This window comes from Corvus moneduloides, chromosome 13 (assembly GCF_009650955.1).
Source record: "Corvus moneduloides isolate bCorMon1 chromosome 13, bCorMon1.pri, whole genome shotgun sequence".
NCBI classification, from domain to species: domain Eukaryota; kingdom Metazoa; phylum Chordata; class Aves; order Passeriformes; family Corvidae; genus Corvus; species Corvus moneduloides.
The window spans coordinates 10,631,037-10,653,933 of record NC_045488.1 but is presented as its reverse complement, the minus strand read 5'-3'; the positions used below and the strand labels follow the sequence as shown (position 1 = coordinate 10,653,933).

The following is a 22,897-nucleotide window of genomic DNA, read 5'->3' as shown; positions in this document are numbered from 1 at the left end:
TGTCCTGGCTCTGCAGTGTCAGCAGTCTTGGCTGCAGGCTGGTGCTAGGCAGTCACACATTTCTTCTCTCTGTAGAACTTGACTGGGTCAGCCTTGGCTGTTGGATATAATTTGGGATCCCTGTGCTATCTACCACCCCTTTCCATCTCGTGGGACAGTGACCCCTCAATCTGAGAAGCTGCTGCCAGACTTGGTGCTGCAGAAAGCTGTGGTATTCCTGTTGCTGTGGTGTGTGGATGGTGGGAGGAAGTGTGAGGTCTAGAGCAGACACATGGCCTTCCAGGATTCTCTTTTGCTTGGACTAAAAGGAGCTGTCTCCATAAATAGTGTGATCACTGGAATACTCTTGAAGATAAACAAGAAGTGAAATTGTGGGGGTTTTGTGAACCTTATTTTTTGAAGTAGTCTTTTCTTGCCCTGCTTGGTTTGTGTGACACTGCATTGTCTTTCATTCCTCCCTGTCTGTTTCCTCTTTCAAGCTTGCCTGAAACATTTCATTCCATTAGGGAACCTTTAATTGGCCTAATTTAGTTAATCAGTTTATGTCTCTCTTTGTAGCCCTGGGAGAGCATGTAAAGTAATTAGGAGGTTCAGTAAAACAAATGCATTGTGAGCATGTGGGATTTCACATATGCATCAATGATGTGCTCGTGTGTCACTGGAGGGAAGGTGAGTTCAGGTACCTGGCTGACCACGAGCCCTGTCCGTGCTGCTAGAGGCAGTGCAGATGTGATCTTTTGGAAACACAAAGTCTTCTGCTGCCTTTAGTAGCTTGTGAGCTGAAGCCATCCCGTGCCTGTGGCCATCCCTGCATGCTGTGGCAGATCAGCGCTCAGCTGAAGGAGAGGCTGTTTGTTTGCAGCCAAGCCACATCTATGGATTTTGGTGGAATGTGGCTGCTTGTCTGGATCCAAGCCAAAGAGTGTGAGGAATTTCCTACGGCTCTTTCAGTTAAATAAGGAACAAATGTTTTCAGTGATGGGGACTTACCCCTGAGAACAGGTCAGGGTCAGAGGAAGTTCCCTTCTTTGTGAGGCCTTTCTGGAGGCAGCATATCCAGATCTCTCTTCCAGAGCAGCAATCCTGCCTGTAAGGGCTTACACCAAGAGTTGTATATGTGCAAAGCAGGGGCTGGAGAGGACAGTGCCAAGGCCTGGCCCCTCGAGGCTCAGCCTGAGAACTTGGGGCCCTCAGAGTGGGCAGTGCCCAGCAGCAGAGTTACAGTCACAGACCAAAGCTTTGGGGAGACAGACAGTTCTGGCTGTAGGGTCTCCATAATTGGATGGGGAAAGGCCATTGAGAGATAAATTCACTGAGGATTTTTTTTTTTTTTTTTTAATGGATGTGGATTGGGAAGCAAGGGTCACTGGGAAGCAGCCACCGGGAGAGCAGCGTTGTCATCCATGCCGACCAGGAGGGTGACCTGGCAGGTGGAGGAGATCGAGTGGTGGTCGGGAGCAACAGGCTGTTGTTGCTGGGAGCGGGCACTGGAGGGAGATGTACTCCCACGCAGGAGACCCTGCTCCCTGCACTGCCCCGTTCCTGCTGGAAGTGCCACCTGAGCACCATCACTTCCTCTCTGTACTCTGATGTGTATAATCAAGTGTGAAAGGAATATGACCTTTATGCTGCAGTGGCCAAGAGGCTCCATGTCTGGCTGGTGATGTGATGTTACCTGGCTGGGCAGGTCTCAGGTACGTGGCCAGAGTGGTGCACACATACCTGGTGCCCAGTGTGGATGTAAATCAAGTTAGGAGCAGTTGTGAATGTGTGCATCTCCCTACTTATACACAAAATGCCGCTAGTCGAGGCTGTGGAGTAGGTGTGGGTGTCCTGTGTGCTGCAAATAGCTTCCCCCAGAATCCACTGAAGCTGGAAACCCCCAGGGACCCTGCCTGGAACAGTGTGTTGTGGGAGCTTTGCACCCTGCAGTGACCAGCTGCCTTTGTTGCCTTCTCTTTTCTTCTCTCATGCTGTATGAAGTTGGGGCTGTGAAAACCCACGGCAAGGAATGCAAGAGAGCCACAGGAAGGAGAAAATCATAGTGGAAGGCAATTCCTGTCCAGCCTGGCAAGGGGAAGCTCCCCAGGGTGTTCTAGGTCAGATACTGTGACTTGAAGTCCTATTCACTGAAGAGAGGGAATGAGAAATGTCTCAAGGATCCCTTTTGTTTAGCAGCATATCATGTCGCCACAGAGCTGGGGATGTTGGCTGGGACAGACCCTTGGGCTGAAGCTGCTGCCACTGCAGGGCAGGTTTGTGTAGCTGTGGCCTCCTTGTCCCTCTGTCCTCAGGTTACGCTCCTGAAACCTGGTTTGTGTCGGCTGGTTGGCACTTGCATTGGCTGCTCTGTGCCTGCAGGCTGTTCCCGTGCTGACTCATTACTTATCATTCCATGGATTATTCTTCATTGCTTTTATTCTTGTGGCAGCCTGAGGTTCCAGTTGAGATTGGAGGCTCCATGTTAGATGCAAAGAAGGGACTGTCCTCATGCCATATGGAGTCAGAAGTGACTGAATGTCATTCTGTAGGTGTGGGGACTGGAGAACAGACTGAGGGCAGGAAATCTTGAAAACCCTGAGATTGGAACTGATTTCTGCAAAGAATTGTGGGCAAGGGTTGCAAGATATCCCCTTGATCATTTTCAGGTCAAGATATCAGTTCCTTTGAACTTAGGGCTGTGATTCCTCTTGAGCTGTTACACACAGTGCCGGAGGTGCAGGACGGTGCAAGTGGAAGGTGGGACAGTCCCAGAGGAACCTCCTGGCCCAGCTGTCCCTGCCTGCAGGACAGCAAGGTGCTACTGCAGCCAAGGTGTTGGCACGGGACCCCTCTGCACGGCCACAGCGCCATTAGGCAGTAGTACACTTGGCCATTCAGTGGTCCATTTTCCTTCCTTATGTAAGTTTCCAGTGGTTGCACACAAGGATTTCCAAATACACTGACAAGTGATTTTCCTCTCTTACTCTCTTCCCCTTGCAAGCACCCCCCGGACTGATGCCCTCAGTAAGCCCCATTATAAATGACACTGTCGTGCATAGGCTGTGGTGATGCAGCTCTGTCTCCTCTGACAGATGGACTGAGGATGATAAAATGGCTCTGCTCCAGACATCTCTGTCACTGCTGCTTGTGGGCCAAGCAATTTAAAGGGTGGGGGAGAATGTTAAAAAGCATCTGCTTTCCATGGAAGACTTCAGCTTTTCATTGAATGAAGCCAAACCCAAGCATTTTGGCTTGGAAATGTTTGCTGTTGTGCTTCTTTTGAGCTGGAGCCTTCCTTGCTTGCTGCCCTGCTCCTTCTGTGTGGGCCTCCTTCCCACAGAACTGCATTTCCCACAAAGCATCCCCGTGACTCGGAGAGCAGAAGCTGTAACACATCAGGGAACTTGGATTTACCCGGGTTGTTTGTCAGTTTTGTGTTGAAATTTTTCTGCGTGGAAAAGAAGTCCCAATGTTTTCAGAGAAGCCTCAGACAAGAGCTGTGCTCCTGGTGACAGTGAGCAGAGACTTCTTTATCTGCTGGGGAGAGGTCTGTGTTGTGTTGCATCCCAGCTGTGGGCAGGGATGTTGCTGTGTTTGCGTGACACGGAGCTTTCCCACTCCCACCCGCTGCTGTTCAGCGACGAATCCCTTCTCTCTGCTGTACCACTCTCAAAAGCTGGGCACGTTTGAAATGTCCCCAGCCTCATTTTGCACAGGGCTTCAAGCTACTTTAAATAACCATCCTCAAAAAACAGGGAAGGTTTCAAGTTGGACTTTTGCGGTGTGTTCATTCTCAGCTCATATATTTGCATCAAATCATGACTTGTCACTGAGAAGGTAACATGATCTAGGCACGTTTTTACCAGTTGGAGTTTCTGTAAAAAGGCTAAAATGAAAAGCCTTGTTTGCTTTGATAAGGATTTAGCTGTAATGGAAATGTCTTTTATTGGAAGATGTTTTTATTAGTTTTCATTCTTGTGTTTGCAGGGAACCAACAAAGAGATTTTCCCCCCTTTAAATTAGTATTAGACTGACACTCCTTGCTCCTTGCCTTCAATACTCTGTTGCAAAAACCAAGAGAACATTTCCTTCCTTCAGCCACCCACTAGCTCCCCTTGAGTAAAAAGAAATAGTATCATTTCTTACACCAAAAAATGCTACTTAAAAAAGCAGCAGAGCTTTCAGGCACACAGGATTTCTTCAGGTCTGTGATGAAAACAGTCCTAGAGTTAATTGCTGCTGCCCAGCCTTGGAGACTAAGCTCCAAGAGGGATTTGTCTTTTGCTTTTTTTTCCCCCTCTCAAACATAATGTGCTCGAACAACATGTGGGACACAGGCCATGTTGTGTGGCTGATGGTTTTTTCTGTTTGTTGAAAGTTGCAAACTGGTACAAAACAAGTTTGTTCTTCGTTGCAGCCAATTTCAGCCAGAGCTGAACAGGCTGTTCCCAGAGTCATCAAAACCTATGTAAACATGGCAGATTGACATTTCCGCTAACAGATGGTCCATGGGGGATTGCAGTAGAGCTGCCTGTTTCTTTCCACTTTTTTTGGTATTCACAAGATGCCTGCAAGAAGGTTTTCGAGTTTGCTCTGTGTGTGTGTCTGCATATGATGCTCGGATCTCTCTGATGGCAAATATGCATGCAGGCATCTCTAACAGGACACACATTTGGTGCATGTGTGCAGATTTGTGTAGGTTCAGTGCTGAAATTTGCTCAGTATTTGCTCAGTAACGTATGTTCCTTGGAAGAGGCACAGAAGCCATCAGTCAGGGATGTAGCTGCAGAAAGCCTTTCAGATGGCAGCAGAAGCAAATTGAACACTCTCCTTGAGCACTCGCATGTGGAGATATTCCTTATTGTGAGCTCTCTCTGATCGCTTGGTTGATTTCTCGCTATTAAAGCGTAGTTTAATGGTTGTCCACTTAGAAACAGAGCAATTAGGGAAGGCTTTTGACTCAGAATATATTGTTGAGGATTGCAGAGAGAGAAATGGAAGAGACACTGCCTCAAGCATCCACATCTAAATTAGCAAATGCTTGATAGTCACAGCACTGGGCTTGGACATCACTGTTCTGCAGGGTGTTGGCATATCAATGAGGTCTTTCACTATTTGTTTGCTAAAAATTTGCTCCTGAGGCAGCAGCAAAGCTCCTGTGACTTGGAGGTGGTGCTGGGATGTAACATAGCTCTGCCTTCCACAAGGTGTTGAGCCATTTGGGTGCCTGGGTGAGGGTGGACAGAGGGCTTGGGAGCAACTCCGGCTGCCCTTCAGCACACACGCAAGCGCTTCGGTGTCCTTCTGCCAGCCCTGGCAGCACAAGGTACCATTTGCTTCTTGCTAAATAGCTGACTTAGGAATGCCTGGCTCACATACAACATCTGGTCCTGTATTTCTACCTAATTTTCAGCCAGATGGACCGAGACACAAGGAGGTCAAATGACTCACCCAAGGTCAGGCTGATGTCAGAAATCTCCTCGCTGTCTCGGCTGGACTTGCACTACGTTAGCAGTTGTTGGAATAGATTTGGCCTAAGGAGCAGCCACATATGCAGAGCAGGATCCTGGGCTTCTCCTGCTGGCAGTGAGCAGTTGAGGGTCAGTGGGTTTGAACAGACATCCAGTGTATCTTCACCCTACACAGCCATTGTGCTCACACCACCAGTATTCTGTGTGCATGTGTGCACTCACTGTTGTCAGATCAGGATTTTCTCCCCTTCTTCTTTGCATCAGCCTCTCTTTTACCCACACAACATGTAACATCTGTGGAACAAGGCCAGAGATAATGGGCCTGTGTGGTCCTTAAATCTGAGTGTGTGTGTATGTGTAGATGTATGTGAATACTAGCAAGGCTCAGCTCAGGTACATGCAGGACAGCCCAGTAAAATCAAAACCTGGAAAGAGAGTACTTTTCTGCCTGTGAACTAGTAGTCTGAGCTGTTAAATAACTTCAGCTCTTAAAGACACACATTTCCCATACACAGAGGTGTGCATTCAACAGTTTATTGCAAGGGGAAGCTGAAAGAACCCAGAACAAATTGCGTTCAGCCCATATAATTTAATTAGATCTACAAACAAGGTAACACTGGTTGCCCAGGGGATTTAAAGCTGAGCTAAGAGTTGCTTGGTGGTCTGTTCCAAAAAAAAAAAAAAAATTAAAAAAAAATTAAGGCCCCCAGTTTTGTGCCTCTGTGTTGATGGGGAATGGCAGAGTGTTTTCCCAAGTCCTGGCTTGGTGCAGGAGCTCTTGTCTGTGCTGCAGAGCGAGTGGTTTAGCAGAATCTCCAGCTCTTACTGGAGCACACAAGGCAATGCCCACAGGTAAGGATCCTTCTCCATGCTGTGGAGCATTGCTTGTGCTGAAGCAAAGACTCTGGTATTCAGCTCCAGATTTCCCTGTCCCTTCCCAGCTCAGTGGTATTTTTCAGTAGGCTCGTTCTGCTCTGGGCTGTTGCAGCTTTGCAGGGAGCTGATTCCAGTGGACCTCTAAATGATATCTGTGCTATGGTATACCTGTTGGCCTCACAATTTGAGAATCATTGGAAAGCCCCTTATGCAACCAGTTGTGAACCATCTGGCATCTTTTATCCCTGTGCTCTGCATCAGCCCATGTAACAGCAATAAACCCAGTTCTAAGGCAGTGACTGTGTGAGTCCACTGCAGAGCATTTTTATTTTGATGCTATCAGAAGTGTCCTCCACATTTATGGTATTTTCCCAACTTGCACTTTGCTTTTTCAAGCTGCTTCTCATTTCAGACGTATGAGGATAAGAATCTGTGTCTGTGATAACTGGATCTTTTCTCCTCCCACTTTTCCCCTGCAGTCTTCATGGAATAAATCAGCCAACCAGGCCTGGACCAACAGCATCACCAGATACGGGGACACCATCACCAAAGAGCCTCTCTCTGCTGTCAATGGGTCACTGAGGTTCCCTTCCAGCGCAGGGCAGAAGCTTCTCTTACAAGCCCTGGTTTATGATGCTGTGATGGTGGGTGTCTTTGTTGACTTGTGTGTTCTGATGTGGGTTTTCCATTTGTGTCTCCATCTCCCTTTCTCCTTTTTGCAGCCCCTTTTTTGTGGGCTTGTTCTTCTGGGGTCAGAAGCTCGGTTGTCAGCAGGGTCGTGGCAGTCCTGGTTCTTGAGGATCTGGAGCCAGACACCAGCAGTCTGCTTGGAGTCTTTGCTGTGGCTGTGCAGCAATCAGCCCGAGTGAGTTAGGAGCTGCAGTGCTCAGCACAGTCATTAAGATCTACAGCATGCTTTCCTGACGGAGGGATTGCATTTTTGGCTGTAAAAGGAGTCAAAGATCAAGGGTTGATTTAAACTCCCTTCTCCAAATAGGACAGAGCAATCTTCACTGCACTTGTGTTCTTTATGTGGGTGCATAGACTGGGAGGAAATCCTATTTCTGATATTGCATCATTGGAATAAATATGCACTCCTGTGTTTGGGAGAGTGTACAAGGATTGGGATGTTTTAGCAAAGCAAGCTGACACCTGCTCAGGCTGACTGTGTACCAGAAGATTTCTTTGGTTATTCTTTTAAAAAGTTCATTCACCCCCCAGCAAATACTTCTAAGTAACCTACCTATGTTTCCTTCCTAGACAGTGGTGTGAAAATCAATTATACACACGATGTAATTAAAATTGTGGATAGAGTTAAGACAGTGTTTTACAGCCCAATAACAGGGCAGCATTTACAGCACAGCTTACCCATCAGAGTTTGTCAACAAAAGAGAAAAGTGTTAAAATATGTAAATGATGCTCAAAATTGGCTTCAATGGAAAGCGCAAATTACACAGGAGATATCACTTCCATACTCTGAATTGTCTTCTTGCTGCTACATCACACTCAGCCCAGAATCTGAGCGTTGACTGCCTAGAGAGCTCTTTGTGAGCTTCTACAATAATTTGTCTGTTAAATTATTAAGTGATAATCTCACAAAATGACCTGCTTGTCAGCCAGATTTGTGGAGATCTGTAGCCCAAACTCCATTTAAGCACTGCGGAGCAGAACTTACTGTTTTCTTTCTGAATTAAAGTGCTTGAAATTACACACACTTTTGCAGGCTGTGACCAGGGCTTTAACAAACACACACTTTGTGATATGTAGCCAAAATTAAATGAGGACAGTGAAGGGAGCCCTGGTATCTATCTCAGAAGCCAGTTTCCTACAGTGCTGCCCACTCAGCCTCTAGAAATCTGGCCCTTAATATGGAAACAGACTGGTGAGATTTGAAAATTGTGGTCTTTGACAGAGGCTTGGAGGAATGGTTGCTCCAGCCTGCCAAGAAACTGTGAGCAAATCACTTCACTCCCTTGGGACTTGCTTTCTCAAACGTAAAATAGAAATAATGATTCTGAGGTGATTTGAGTTGCTTGTTAAGACTTAAGCCCTGAGAAACATATCAAGATAATGCTTAATAGAGGCATGTGTACATCCCATTGCACTCAGTGGGATTAAAAATAAATATATTTCAGTGCTTGGTTTGGTCACCGCCTCAATTATCTGAATTTCACTTACTTTACCTTTTTTTTTTTTTTTTTTAATTTCCCCCGTGTTTGATAACAGAATGAGGCAAAGAAAAGCCACCTGCCAGCCAGCCTCCACCAAGTAGAGGCAGACGTCATTGTCCATTCTGATTTTTCAGCCTCTGACAGAGACTATGACTCCAAGCTGCACACCCTGGAGAGTGAAGAGACAGAAATCGAGGACCAGGAGCCTGAAGAGCTCCCCTTGGGAGAGCTGGCTCTTCCCATCTTTCCCAGTTCCCAGCAGGACACTGGCCAAGTGTTGGTAGACTGCATGGACAATTTGGAGACTCAGGCCCAGGCTGAGCTGCTCTGTACTGACACAAAGACTGACAAACCAGGGGCTGTTTGCACCCATGGGCTCACCAATGGCTTCCACAGGCATGGGGAAAGTCTGGATTCAGTGGAGAGTGGAGGTTCAGACTCCATCCAGGAAGGCAGGGGTGATATGCAGCCAGGCAAGTGCCAGTTGCTATCCACGGCGCCTGAGGAGGCCCTGCTCTGTAGTAACTCTGGTTTAACCAGTCCGTCCTCAGCATCTGAGAACATGGTACATGTCCACAATCACAAAGAGTGAACTGATCTGATTTTAATCACAGCAGAGCTGAAGCACAAGGAGGGCCTGTCCCTGTGAGGTGCTGCCTGCCCTCGGCTCGCTGACCCCAGCAGGAGCTGGGCAGGTGCAGCATCTCATCAGAGGAGGGCTTGGACCTGTCAGCTCTACAGAGGCCTTCAGGAAGCCAGGTGGGTTGGTAAGGGCCTGTCTTCTTCCCACTAAAGCTGATGAGGAACTGGGTGTTGGTGGGAGCAGGACTGAGCCGTCTGCCAAAGTCTGGTGTGGAACCACAATGGAACAGAGCCTTCTGCGCTAGGCTGGGGCTATCACTTCACCAGAGCCCTCGAGGTGACTGGCAAGATGTCGTTTAATGCTGGGAAGTGGCGAAGTGCACCGAGCGATCCTTCTCAACTGCCTTTTCCTCGGAGAGTGCCCAGGCGTTGCCGACTGCCTGGCAGCATCGGGATGGATTCTGACACAAGAGTCCCGGGAGGGGGCGGAAGCCCTGGAAACAAAGGCAGTGAGCTGTAAGCACCAGCCTTTTCTGCCCTCCCGTGGTTAGAAGGATTACCAGGCTCTCTGTGTGCACTACCGCAGTAACTACTACTAGCAGGCTGATGTAGTGGCCTTTTATTACACACTCTACGAGTGCCTCTAGCAACTTGTACTATATAGAACCTTCTGCAGCGTCTGGGTCGTTTTACCAACCTGGGCTTTGTTTTATGTCGGTTCTTGTACCTAATATTTTAGGTACACATCTGTCCTTTTAATGTACAACATGTATTTTTATTTCCTTGGAACATCTTTATATTATTTAATTTTATAGAGTGAAATAGTGTGTGGTATAGAGTAGCATTTTTACTACGTCTCTCTTTCCTTATTTTTTCCTCCCTAACAACACAACTACCTCATGTCTGTTGGAGAAAAAAAAAAAAAAGGCAGCAGATCTACTCATTTGTTATAGTCCATTATAGGTTTTAACTTATTCTTATACTGCCTTTTTCTAAAGAATATGTTTGCACTGGTTGTTGACTCTTCTTTAACACATAGTGCTACAGATCTGATGTCTCTCTTGCTTTGTTTCTTTGACACCTTCCCTACAGCCAGAGAGTTAGGTTGTGTCTCTCTGTAGGACTGTTTTGCAGCAGCTGCCAAAGGAGACTGCTTTAGCTGGCAGGATGTCGATCCATCTTTCCTCAACAAGCTTATACTAACAAAGAGAAAGAAGAACCAGCAATTGCAAAAGTAACTTGTGATATTGGGGCCATGTATTTCTTTTCTCTTTTTTTGGGTGCCCATGTGGAGACATCTCAGATGGTTTTGATTTACAGAGAGCAGCTCAGCCTTCTGTAAGCAGTGGACTTGCTGAAAGCTTTGGATGAGCAAGTGAAGTTTTCCAGTCACTTCTGATAGACCTGGCTGAAGTGCTTTTGGGTGGATTTTTTTCTGAAGAGCAGAGCACCACAAGAGCTTTAAAATGAAAATTCAATCTTTGGTCTCATACTAGTCAGTCTGGCTTGAAAACCATCCAGTGACTCTTCCTGCTGATGCTGTTTGCTTACTGCTGACATGTCTCTCAGCCTGGCCCTGCTAGGGGTAGACTTTTCTCTACTCTTTTTTAACCTTTGTCATGCTCCAGGCTTGCAGGGTTTGACTGCAAATGCTACAGATTGGACCAGCTGCTCAGAGGTAACAAGGATCTGTAATTCTGTTCATGGGTGTTTGGTAAATGTTCTGCCTTCTTGGAGGATTCAGACATCTGACCATTTGTTTAAAAAGCGAAGAAAAAGATGCCCACCTTCCTCCTTTCTTACTAAAATTCTCCCCAGGGTATATGGGGAAACTGTGTGCCAACTTGAGATTCTGAAAAAGACCTTAGATTTTGTTTTTCATGGTGACTGCTGGGTGGAGGTACCACTGCCTGCAGCATGGAGAACTTTACTTCAGCAGCACCCTGCAACCCTTTTAGCTCCTAGCTCTTCAGCAGAGGAGAACCTCCAAGCCTCCATGTACCCTTATGGGAAGGATATTGGAGCTTTCACCTCTCCCCAAGTGGCAGGATCTCCTCCCAGTGTGTCACACTGTTCTGGTAACTGGCTGTATTTCCAGTCATTGTGCTTGTTCTGTTTCTCCAGTTGTTGCTTGGTGTCTTGAGGAGTCTCAGAAATGCTGTTCCGTGCTCTGAATAGCCATGACTCTGGAATGCTGTGGGACAGAGACTGGAAATCAGTGCCAGTGAGCAGGTGAAGGCAGGAGTTGGTGTGTGTATGCTACTGGAGCAAGGAGCTAGAAAGGCAAGGAAACATAACTGGGCAGAGGAAGTGTGTAAATAACCTCCAGAACCCACTGCCACAAGACTTTGAAACTCATGGCTTAGCAGGGTTACAGGTAAGGCAGTGAAGTGTTATTGCAGGCAATAAGGGCAATTCCCAGTTCTCTGGGAGCGGATGCAGTCACAGAGGTACAGACCCTCCAGCTGGGAAATGTCAGGCACTCACTGTGGAGGGTCGGGGGACATTGTGCAGGTCCCAGTTAGTTCCATGAAGAGTCCTTGCTCTTCCTCAGTGACAGAACAGGTGCTGCACAAGCCACATTGCCACTGCTGGTGTGCAGAAAAGGAGGGTGGCACTTCTTGAGAAAGCTCACTCCAAGGGAACCCCTGGTCACTTCTTTCACCTCCCAAACCAAGTCACTCACCCTCAAGTGTGCTGAAGGACTGCTCCTGCTGAGCCTCCTGGCTGTCAGAGGGCTGTGCCAGGAGGAGTTTGGCCAGCAGTGGGTATGACCAGGGCACCAGAGTTCTTCCAGCTCCGTGTCTGGACAGTGTATCTGGGGCAGGTCATGAACCTTTCCATCCAGGGGGATGGAAGGGGACGGAGGCTTAGTCCGGTGGCTGATGTAGGAGGGTGCCACAGTTTTGGGGGCACTCCCTTGTACATGCACCCCCTGCTTTGCCTGTACAGACTTCAGCAATCCTACAGCCCTGAGCTGAGCGACCTAAAAGCTGTCCCCGCCTGTCACTGAAGCCAGCACAAGCAGCACAGTGGGGCACCATTCCCCTGGATCACTTCAGGCCAACCACCAAACCACCACAGTAGTTACAGGCTCAGAGAGCTTTGGGGAGGTGCAGCAGAGCACAAACAATTTTGTTTACACATCCCCAAAACACTTTTGTCACCTTATGCTGAGGCTTGTTCTGATCTCGTTACACTTCACCAAACTGTACCAGGGTGTGAAGCTGGCAGTGTTTGAATGTCCAGGAACTGTCGTGGCCATGGGCTGGTAGGCCAGACCTGAGATGCAGAAATCCTGGCAGTTCCCTTGGAGCCAAGAGGTCACCACTGAGCAGCAGCACCAAACCTGTCCCTGGACGAACGTGTCCACAGAGAGTGCTGGGTGTCCTTGTCCAACTCAGCTGCACCCCAGGTCCCCCTTGCCCTGAACGTGCAGGGACCTTTCAGTCTCAGCTGGAAGTGAATCAAAGAAGACAAACAATACACATTTGATGTGTAAAGCTGAAACAACCAGTGCATATATTTTTTTATCATGAAATAAGTAGCTTTCTTGCAGATTTCTCACAGGCACACAAACTGTTGATATCTTTAATTACCCATCATGCTTAATATTTGTTCCTGCACAACAGGTTCCTTTCTGCCTTTTCTTCCTTTCAGTAACACTAAAGATTATTGCTGTTCAACTTTTTTGCTGGTGTATATTGCTTTACATTGTTAAAATGTCAGGTTTGTCTCACTGGCATAATTTTCTAGTATTAATGTTACTGTTTGGCTACACAACTGTATATTCCCCATGCTGCTGTGAGAGTCACAATTCTCATCCTTTTATTTCTTTTCATTTCTTATTATATGAAACATGCAACTCAGATAAAAACCTCTATCAGCCTTTTGTTGATTTGATTTCTTACTTAACAGGCAGCAAAGTTCTGGTTTAAATAGTTCAAATGAGATAACTTCTAATTTAGAGTTTGAGAATTTTTTTACATTACTAGCTAACAATCAGCCCATTAAATATGCTGTGTAAGAAAACAACCATTTTACTAGAACACTGTATATGGGTTTGATCTCATTAGTAATAGGTGTTTTGAAGGAATCATTGTGTCTTTTCTAATCAGTACTTTTGTTAGAAAAGTAGTGTTTAGCCAGCAGAAATCTACCATCTACTTCTGTTACTGCATTCCCTTGCTTGTATTTTCAAGTTAAATTTCATTTCTGCACAGTGCATAAAGATGTGTAACCAGAACTTGATCTTGTTTGAAGGTTGTGTCTGTGTTTGGTTCCATGCTGTACTTTATTATAACTTTCTTTCTTCAGAGACTGTTGTTATTCCACAAATACTCTTTAGTGTTAAAGTGTAAGAAGACATTGTCCTTATATTCCTTAACTAATGGGTTATTAATAAAATGTTTTAAAAAAAGAGTGGAATTTGTCTCTCAATTCAGTCTGTTCCAGCTGTGCCAGGGTGTACCTTGCCAGCAGAAGCAGTGGTGGGAGCAGAATGCAGGATTCATGCTCACACCAGTTCAGTACCAGAGCTCATCACTGTGAAGTTGAGATTGTGAGGTGATAGTGGGTACCTGGTTCCTTAGGGATTCTTCTGGAATTTCAGACATGAGCAGAGTTTGTATTCATTAGGCATTTCTGGATGCTTGCTCCTTTCTCAGTTTTGAACTGATTCCTATAAAAAAAAAATTCGTCCAGTTTCATGCTTCATCTTGCTGGGGAATTTTTTAATGGGAAAAATAAGCAGAGGCATCTTAGCAGATGAGTGGTGAGACTTCTCTTGGATGGCAGACTGGGCTGAGCACTCGATGGCTTGTGTCCAGCGAGATTGACGAGAGGATACCTGCCAGTGCCCAAGGACACACCATTAACCTCCTGTGCATCTCCCTTCTTTCCTGGGATGCATTCCCTACTTCAGTACATATCTTCCATTATTACTTTATGCTGCCACAACTACAGAGCCATAAAATCTTATTTTATCTGCATTACAGAGGTAATAAATCTGCACTTAGCACAGTGTCCTCTGATAGTGGTTGAAGGGAACTCTGTCAGACTGTGTAGCTCTGATGAGTCTTTCTCCTAATGATAGGTAACCCCACAAACAAGCAAGGAAGGATTTTGGAGGGGGTGATGGGTGACTGCAAATCACTCTTCCAGCTCCTAGTTTACAGCATAGGATGCTGGTTGGAGGCTGCTGAGAGGAGACATGGTGGGATGGAATGGATGGCAGAGATAGATGGACGTGGCTGTTACAGGGGAGAAGTGAAGAGCAAAGTGTCTGGTTGTGTTTCTTTCTCTTCCCAACCTTTATCACCCCGATATACTGTGCAAGGATGCAGCTGGAAATACCACTACAGTGGGCTTGGGTTTCTCATGGTCTCAGGTAATTCAGTGAGTTACAATTGCCTGGTGCAGAGTGTGGCCCAGCTCAGCCCTCTGGAACACGGCACAGCACAAGACAATGGGATGTGTAATGCAGAGAGGTGGCCAGGGTTGTGTCACAGAACCTCAACAGACACAGAGAAAAGAGTTTCTGCTGGGGCAACAGCTTCCAGAAGCAGGTCCCAGTGTTGTCCCACCACTGCTGGCATGGCTTTGGGCTCAGTGCCTCAAAGTGGGTGCCACGATTTTGGCTCCTGCTCCCTGTTGCTCACTGACTGTGAAACAGATGCTAAAACCTTGCATGTACGTATGTAAGGGAAAAGCTCCCAGGCTGTTAGCAGGCAGGCTAACCACAATTACGTATAGAATAATAAATTGAGTGAATTCAGACAAGTTAATCTCCCCCTTCATCCGCTGAAACTACTAATGGTGTCTTGGGGACCTCCGTTTGCAGTTAATTGGTGTAAATCAGGAGCACGATTGGAGCTGATGGAAATTTGCTGTGCAAGGACTGAGGGGTGAGTGATGCCCTCTGAGGGCAGCTCTCCTGGAGGATAACCTTGTGGAGAGGAAGGGCAGATGGACAGACAGATCCTGTGCCCCTCAGCAGCAAGGGGGATGGAGAAATGGACCCATCGACTGCTCTACAGGAAAGGGTTTGGAGCCTCAGTTTGGGCTGGACACCGTCCCTCCTGTAATCCTGCTGCTTTTCCAAAGGCTCCAATTTCTGCTCGCAGTGTGATAAGCAAATTCCTGCCTCCAGTACAAAGCAACTTTTCTAAGCCCTCATGCTTACAGAGCATAGAAAAACGTGAGTGCTCTGAATTCCTGCTCTTAGGTGGCTCCAAAAGCCCCAAACCTGCCTTTTCCCTAAAAGATCTCACGGCTTTTCACACAAGTCCTATTGTTTGGCAGCAGCGGATCATTTCTGAATGTGCCACAAGTGCTTCACCAGTGTCATTTACAAGATGTGGGGATGAACTTGGTAACAGCCTAAACATGTACCTACCTCCCCCCGCCCCTGGGTCCTGCCAGAGCACTCGGCAGCAAAAGCGCACAAAATCTGTGGTTCACAGGGAAAAGAGCCCTGTAAAGCACACAGTGCTTAATTTCTCTTGGAATTATTAGTTCCCACAAGCCATCCTCAGTGTTAGTGGCCACAAGTCCATGATGGCTTCAAGCGTTACAGAAACGCTGATGGAGCCCCATGGCAGGAGCCAGGGAGTCGGAGCAAGAGCACGGCTGCTGCCAAAAGGTCAGGGACAGTGCAGAAATTCAGATGTTACCAAGAGGCTGGCGGAGCCAGAGCAAATTCTTCCCCAGCTGAAAGCAACTTCGTACAGCTCAGCCCTCCACTAAATGAAGGAAGCTTTAATGTGGAGCAGATGTAGTGACGTCTTCTTTCCCCATTAGCTGACTCCAACACACTCAGGGTGCGCCATCCAAGGGAGCCTCGCATTGCTCCTCTTCACAAGGGGTTCTTCACCAGATTTCTGGGAATGGTTACAGGGTTTAGTAACCTGGTCCACAAAATCTGGTTTTAGTCTGAGGAAAGAAATTAGTTAGGATCGACTTTTATTTCATTTTAGTTCTTTTTTTGCCAAGCAAACACCACAAAACACGGAGCTGTCCTCGCAGAGATGGCTTTTACTGCTGACAGTGATGATACAAGTTATGTTTGTGGAGAACATGGGCCAAGGCACAGGGTAGGATCAGTTGGAAGGCACAAAATATTGTGTGGGTGCTGGGGCTGAGAGCCAGGTAAGGACACGTTATCCTCATTTCATGCCAGGAGGGCAGACAAATAATCCTGCTGTGGCAGGATTTAGGAGCAGACTCATCCTTTACTGGGTCCTTCCTCATGGGGACTCTTCCAGAGTGAGCAAGCTGTTCCAACACCTGCATTACTGACTCGGGTAAGTCACTTTAGGATAGCATTAAAATAAGGAGCACAGAGGGGGGATAAGCCCAGCTCAGAAGAGCTCCTGCGAGGTTGCCCCAGTGAGGGGAGACAGGTGAGGGAAAGCCCTCGATGTTCCCAGTAATCCCTGGAGCTCTCTGAAGAGAGCCCCGGGAAGTGAAACCGGTGAGGGGAGATCAGTGAGAGGAGACCCTTGAGGGGACTCTGGTGAGGGAGACACACAAGGGGAGACCTATGACGGGAGACTCCTGAACCGGCTCCGGTGAGGGGGTAGCCCCGTGAGGTGGCACTGGTGAGAGGAGCCCTGTGAAGGAAGCCCCGTGAAGTGGCACCAGTGAGGGGAGACCCATGAGGGGGGTCTGAATAGAGGGCTCCTGTGAGGGGAGAAACGTGAAGGGGCTCTGGTGAGCGAGACACAAGGGGGAAATCTGTGAAGCTGGACCCATGAGTGGGTTTTGAGAGGTGCTCTGTGACGGGAGCTCTGTGACGGGAGCCCCGTGAGGGGGTTCCGGTGAAGGCAGACCCCTGAGGATCCCTGCACACTCCTCGCGGGTCCCGGGCGCGGAGTGCCCCCTCACGGGGCCGCCCCTCAGCCCGGCCGGCGCTGCCGGCGCCCCGGCGAATGCGCAAGATGGCGCAAGGCGCTGCCCGCCCCCCGCCCGCCGGCGGCCCCGCTCCCTCAGCGCCGCCCCCCGCCCGCCCGGCGCGGCGGCGTGTTCGCGCCGAGGGCAGCACCGCTGAGAGCCGCTTTCCCCCTTTTTTTTCCCTTTCCTTCCCCCCCCCCCCTCCCCCCTGCCCCGCAGCTGGGGGTGGTTCTCGCCTGGCCGCCCTCCCTTGTCCCCTCCCTCCCTGCCGGCGGGCTGCTCCGTCCCCGTGGGGCGCAGGGAGGCGAGCGTGCCTGCCCGGGATGCCATGGCTCCGCCGGGCTCCGCGCTGCCCGCCTGTCTGCTGGGGTTACTGCTCCTTGTCTGCCGCGGAGGTAAGAGCCGGGCTGGCCTGGGGCAGCGGGCGGGGGGGCGGACACGGACCTGCTGCCGCCGCGCCCGGCACCGGCGCCGCTCCCCGCCGCCCTCGCCCCGCGGCCGCTCCGTCCGTCCGTCCGTCTGTCTGTCCTTCCAGCACTTCGCGTCCCCTCATCACCCCCGAAGTGGCCGCGGCATTGCTTGTCCTCAGTCCCCTTGTTCCTCCCCATCCCCGCCGCCGGTCCCGGTTCGCCTCGCTCGTCCGCGTTCACTTGCAGCCCCGCTCTCAGCCCGTCCCCGTGGCTCCGGGCCGCCGCGGGCGCTGAACGGGGCCGAACAGCTCCGCATGTGTCCGCCGGTGCGGCGTGGGGGTCCCTGCGGGTCAGCAACCCTCGGCGGGAACAAGGCGCGTACCCCCGGGAGGGCGAGCGGGAGACGTGCTTGGGGCTGCGGAGTTCCGCACCAGCCCATCCAGCGCCTTCACCCGCAGAGATCCCGAAGTGTTCCCTGGGAGCTGTGCTTCCAGTTGGAAACCCCTTGTGCGGGGGGCTCTAGGGAAGGACGGTGGTGTTTGTGGAGCTCGAGCCCGCACCGCTAGCTCTGGGGAGGGATGTGATGGCTGCCGGGGCAGTGGCGTGGCTGGGCATCCAGCCGTTCCCGGATCCTAAGAGCTGGCATCGTCACCGCGGTGGGAGCGGGAGGCAGCGCCCGACGGACGCGTCGCGTTCGTCAGCAAAGGCGATAGCGACAGAGAAGAGATGTTGGGAGACAAGTTGCAGGGATGAGGGCGAGCAACTTCAGACCTGCAAGTATATTGTGCTCTCCTGTAATGCCAACTCTGTCCACATTGGTAACGCAGTCCACCGAACCAGGGCCGAACTACAGAACATCAAAGGGAGCTTTCCCTGGACCTACTGTGCACGTGTCCTGCTGATAAATGGCAGGGTTTTTCTTCTGCTGGTGATGCTACTTAAGCATAGGTCTAATCTGAGAAAGATGCTGTTCTGCAGCAAAATATTCGTGTGGATTCTGTTCTTGTGTCTCTTAGTAGCCTTACTTACAGATAAGGAAAAGTAGGAGCTGAGCAACCTGGGCTAGTGGAAGGTGTCCCTGCCTATTGTCGGGGGGGGGTTGGAACGAGATGGTCTTTAAAGTCCCTTCCAACCCAAACCATTCTGTGATTATTTTATGAATTGCTAAAAAAAGACAACCTGTAAGCAGCCCAGCATGGTCAGAGGGAGAAAAGTGTGTGTTAGATTTATCAAAGATTAGCTGCTGGGGTGTTTAGGAAGCAAGGCTGTGGGTTAGTAGTATCATAAATCTCGCCACGTGGTCCGTAGCAGACGCGCGAGGAGGAGAAGCCAGTGTAACTCACACAAAATAGAAGTGACCTGTAAAGTGGATGTAATGAAGCAGGTCTTGTTACTATGTTGAGATTCCTGCGTAGTACAATGAGGATGGTTTAAAAAGTACTTTTTTTTTTTTTTTTTTTTTACTGGAGGGAGGGAGGCAAGGAAACGAAGTGAATACTTGAAAGCAGAACTTTAGCAAGTTGAATTTGTGTCTAGGTTTTCGCCTGCTGCTGTCCAAATTGCCCTGTGTGTTTGTTTGTGCTGCGCCTTAGCGGGTCAGCGGCTCCTGACTTTGAGGTGTGTTTTGCTGGCCCCGCTGAGGAGTGTTTGGCTACATTGTCAAAGTTTTTTGGTTCCGAGGGTTTTTTCCCCCCTTCAGTGGATTTATGCGCTCTCGACGTGGTTAACAGCGAGGTAACGTGTTTGTGCTCTCTGCTGTGTTTAATAAACCCTCCCGCGTCGGTGTCAATCAGCGCCGGAGCAGCCTCGCCGCGGGGACGGATGCTGTGTCGGAGCAGTGCCGTGCTGTGCGGGACACGATGCTCCACTCCCAGCCCTGTGGTTTTCAAACTCCCCAAAATGCTGGTCTGGCGACTGTGAACCAGGCACTGGGAGCTGCTGGTCAGCATGCTGGAGTGGGCTCAGCAGCGAGACAGTATTTTCTTTCTTTTTTTTTTTTTTAAATTTCCTGGATCTCTTTGTTCTGTGTGGTGGACAGCTTTTGTCTGTTATTGCTGAGCCCGGCATTCAAAGACAGGCATAGGATACGAGAGGCTCCCCGGCTCTGCTCAGTAACAGCCTTGGAATTAAACATCGTCATTTATATTTAAGTAGGCTTAACTTCTAAATTATTGAAGCTATAAGCTTTCACTAATTTCTACTCTGTATGGCTTTGTTGTCTTTTTTTCAGACGCAAGAAAAGGATTGCTTTCTCCTAAATTGCTGTAATACCCTGTCTTTTTTCTTAATATACATAGAGAGTATCAGGTATCATTTCCCCGAGTAACACTCAGAGACTGTGTATGAAATTCAAGCCCACGTTTGGGCTTCGTCTCTCTCAGGGGTTCAACAGGAGAATCTCAGGACGTGATTTTCCCGCGTGGAGGCAGCAGGCAGCCCATGAAATGGGGCAGGCATCTCACAGCCATATCTGTGTGCACCGCGTTTGGGACCTGTGCTCGGTGCGATGCTGGTGTAGGGTTGTGAGTGCAGCCACCCGTACCCGTGGTACTCAGGTGCCTGCTGGGGCCATCATGGTGCCAAAAGTAAACTTTGGAAGCGTATAAAGCAAGCTGAGAGGGGGGGCAACAGGACAGGTTGCTCTCCTTCTGATCTGCCCCACCACTCCCTGGAAAGGGAGTCAGAAATACTAAGCTAGTGTAACTGTGCCTCTTCTTGTTACCTGCCAGGCTCTGGATCTTGCACAGACCCAGTTCCCATGTTCACTTAGGAGCTGGCAGAGGGTTCCAGGGGAGAGGATCTGGGCAGAGGGTCCCAGATCCAGGACTCCAGCCTGGTTCCCCACTCCCCTCCATCCTTTTCAATCCCAGTTTTGGCACATGTGCTGTCAGCCTGGCATGGGCTAGCGTGGAGCAGCTCAGCAGCAGCACTGCCCGTCGGAGAGCTGCAAAACTACTCTCATTTTATGTGTGCAAATGAGAAAGTCTCTCTCCCTCTTTTCTGGGTGCCTGAACTTTTTTATTTCTGATTTCCTCGTTTGTCAAAGGTCCTGTGTCACAGCATGTGAAGTGCCAAGCAGTGACCCAATACAGTGCCAGTCCCTTGCTTCACCGACCCTTAGACTCTGCTCGAAACCCATGGGATGAGCAGACCATGTGCTTCATTTTGCAGCCTGCAGCAGATCTGGGACAGATCAGATGCTTTTTTCTCTGTCCCTTTCTCTGTCCCTTTTCCCCCCAATATTTCTTGCTTTGCACTTCTGGGCTTCTGGCTCTGGATATTTTCCTTCTATTTAAATAACTAAACAATGCAAGAATCTCCCTCTGCAGATTAAGAATTCCCATTTAAATCAATCAAGTAACATTAGTCAGAAACAGGAATAGTCCATTCAAAATTACTTTGAAATCACAAACTTATTTGAACTTTAGTGGAGCTTTTAGTTTTACAGAGTTTAGAAACTAATAAATTATGTAGCAGGGCTCATGAAAATCTACCCGAGTCTGCTTATCCAAAAGAATATCCAACATTTTGGTTTTGCAAGAAAATAAAAATAATTGTTTACACATGTTCAGGAGTCATTGGCAAGCATATAAAACTGATGGTTAAGGAGGCGAACATATCAATAATTGCATTTTAAGAGACGAGAGAGGCAAATAGACGAGTGTATGAGGAAAGCACAGAGCACACTGATCTGGCCTTGCTATTATATCAGATGTCACTGTTGCATCACACCCTCCACTCGAGAGCAGCCCAGTCACTTAATAACCCAGACCTGCTCTGCGTTGGTAATTTAAAACCAGTTTCAGAGTAGAGTCAAGGATTTGCTGGCTGGTTTTTTTGTTGTTCTTGCACATGAAATTGTGTTGATGAAGCTGATGGCAAGTCAGGGGATGCAGGTTGTGGTGAATGGTTCTGCTGAGCTGTGAAGATGCTTTTGCAAAAGGGTCGTTGCTGCTGAAACCTGAGAGTACATGAAAGGGGAGAGAAGAGCTCATGTTTCAAGACACTGGTTTTGGAGCGAGCAGGGATCCATGCAGTGCTTGGTTCCTTGAGAAGAACAAGGAGATGCTATTCTCCATCCTGAATTTCAGGGTGGGAGGTGGTAAGGCGGAGGGGATGGTGGGGAGCGGAGAGTGCTGAGTTTGCTTTGAATCCCCTGGATACAATTAAGAGTTTCAAAGTTTTTCATGTGCACACTAACTTCTCCTCCTGCAGAAAGACCTTTCCTTCCCTTTCCTTGGATGCCATCCCTGCCTGCCAGAATTCAAGATGAAATTCAAGGGCTTGGTGGCAGGGCTGTGCTGGCTGGTGGGGTTTGGCACTGTGATGCCAAGGCGCTCTTTTGGCAGCCTTGTGCCATCATCCCAGCCACCATCTCTGATCCACGGGCACTATCACTCACCACTTGGGCAGTCCATTTCCTGCTGGGTCTGTGCAAGGGCCCGGCTGTGGGTACAGCTACCTCCCTGATGCTTTCCTGCAGGGTCAGGGAATGAAACTGGCTGTTCCCCTGTTCTACGTTAGAGCAGCCTTAGGAGCTGAAGCCTGGAGGGACCCTGGCTCTGGCACAGCATTTCCCATCTTGGCTGTGCCTTCGCTCTCTGCTTGTGTGCAGTTGTTTCCTGCTCTGTGTTTGTGTCACTGATGCCCTCTGAGGTGAGGCTGTGATCTGGTCAGGGCTGTGAAACATGGGGAGTGCAAATAACAGCACATCCTATGCTCGGCTTGCTGCCATGCTCTTGGGATGCCTCACTGTAGATGGAGCTACTGTGGGTAATTAGCTCAGGAAAGGTCTTTGCCCTTTCCAGCTATACCAACAGGTTTTATCCTGCTTTCTTTAGAGATGGGGGAACCCACAAGGACTTGGAGCTTGTCCTAGAAAGGCTCTTTGTGCTGTGAATGCTTCCAGCTTCCACAGTGTTCAACAAGTGACCTCCTGGGATTTGCTCAGTCTGGTCTCAAACATTTGAAAATTATTTGGGGCAACTTCTTTGGCTCTTCAGCTCTTTGCCTTCCTCAGCTAAAATCTGTGTCCTCAGTGAGGGCAGTGATGCTGGCTGTTTTTGGGCTCTCTGTCAGGTGGCTGAGAGGTTGTGTTATCCCTGTCAGAGACCTCCTGCAGTCGTTTAACTAGTGGATGTGGTTTATGCTCTCTGATGGAAAAATCACTTTATATAACCTCCCGTCCAAAAGGAAAGGGAATAAAAAAATCTGAGCTAGTAAACTTTACTGCCAGCAAGATGTGGGGCCTGTTACAGCCTATTCTCCTCTTCTTTAAATGTAAATTTTCTGGATGCCCTAAAGAGCCAATTTGCACTTTACTGCAGTGCAGTGCTTTCTCCTTAGGATCTGGGTCAGCCTCAAGGAGATTTAAGAGGACACCAGCTGGATTTTTAGGCTGCCAATTTCATCAGCCTGAAGCTTGTTATAATCTGTTGGAGAATATCTTTCAGGTCCATATATCTCTTTCTTCCATATCCTCCCATTTGGAGAAGGATTTGAATGAAAAACA

General features: G+C 48.7%; 2 protein-coding genes across 5 annotated transcripts in view; both read left to right on the top strand.

Moving 5' to 3' along the window:
- The window catches only part of IGDCC4 (immunoglobulin superfamily DCC subclass member 4), a 95,203-nt gene extending 81,696 nt beyond the window's left edge, over positions 1-13,507 (top strand). For all 4 annotated transcript variants that reach the window (XM_032122866.1, XM_032122867.1, XM_032122868.1 and 1 more), the window contains 2 exons: positions 6,809-6,973; positions 8,556-13,507. In XM_032122866.1, coding sequence (XP_031978757.1) covers positions 6,809-6,973; positions 8,556-9,092 — 702 coding nt within the window. In that variant the 3' untranslated portion in view covers positions 9,093-13,507. The remainder of the gene's footprint in view (positions 1-6,808; positions 6,974-8,555) is intronic.
- Positions 13,508-17,110: 3,603 nt separating this feature from the next.
- Positions 17,111-22,897, top strand: part of IGDCC3 (immunoglobulin superfamily DCC subclass member 3) — a 102,526-nt gene continuing 96,739 nt past the window's right edge. Inside the window, exon 1 of the mRNA XM_032123070.1 lies at positions 17,111-17,370. Coding sequence (XP_031978961.1) covers positions 17,304-17,370 — 67 coding nt within the window. The 5' untranslated portion in view covers positions 17,111-17,303. The remainder of the gene's footprint in view (positions 17,371-22,897) is intronic.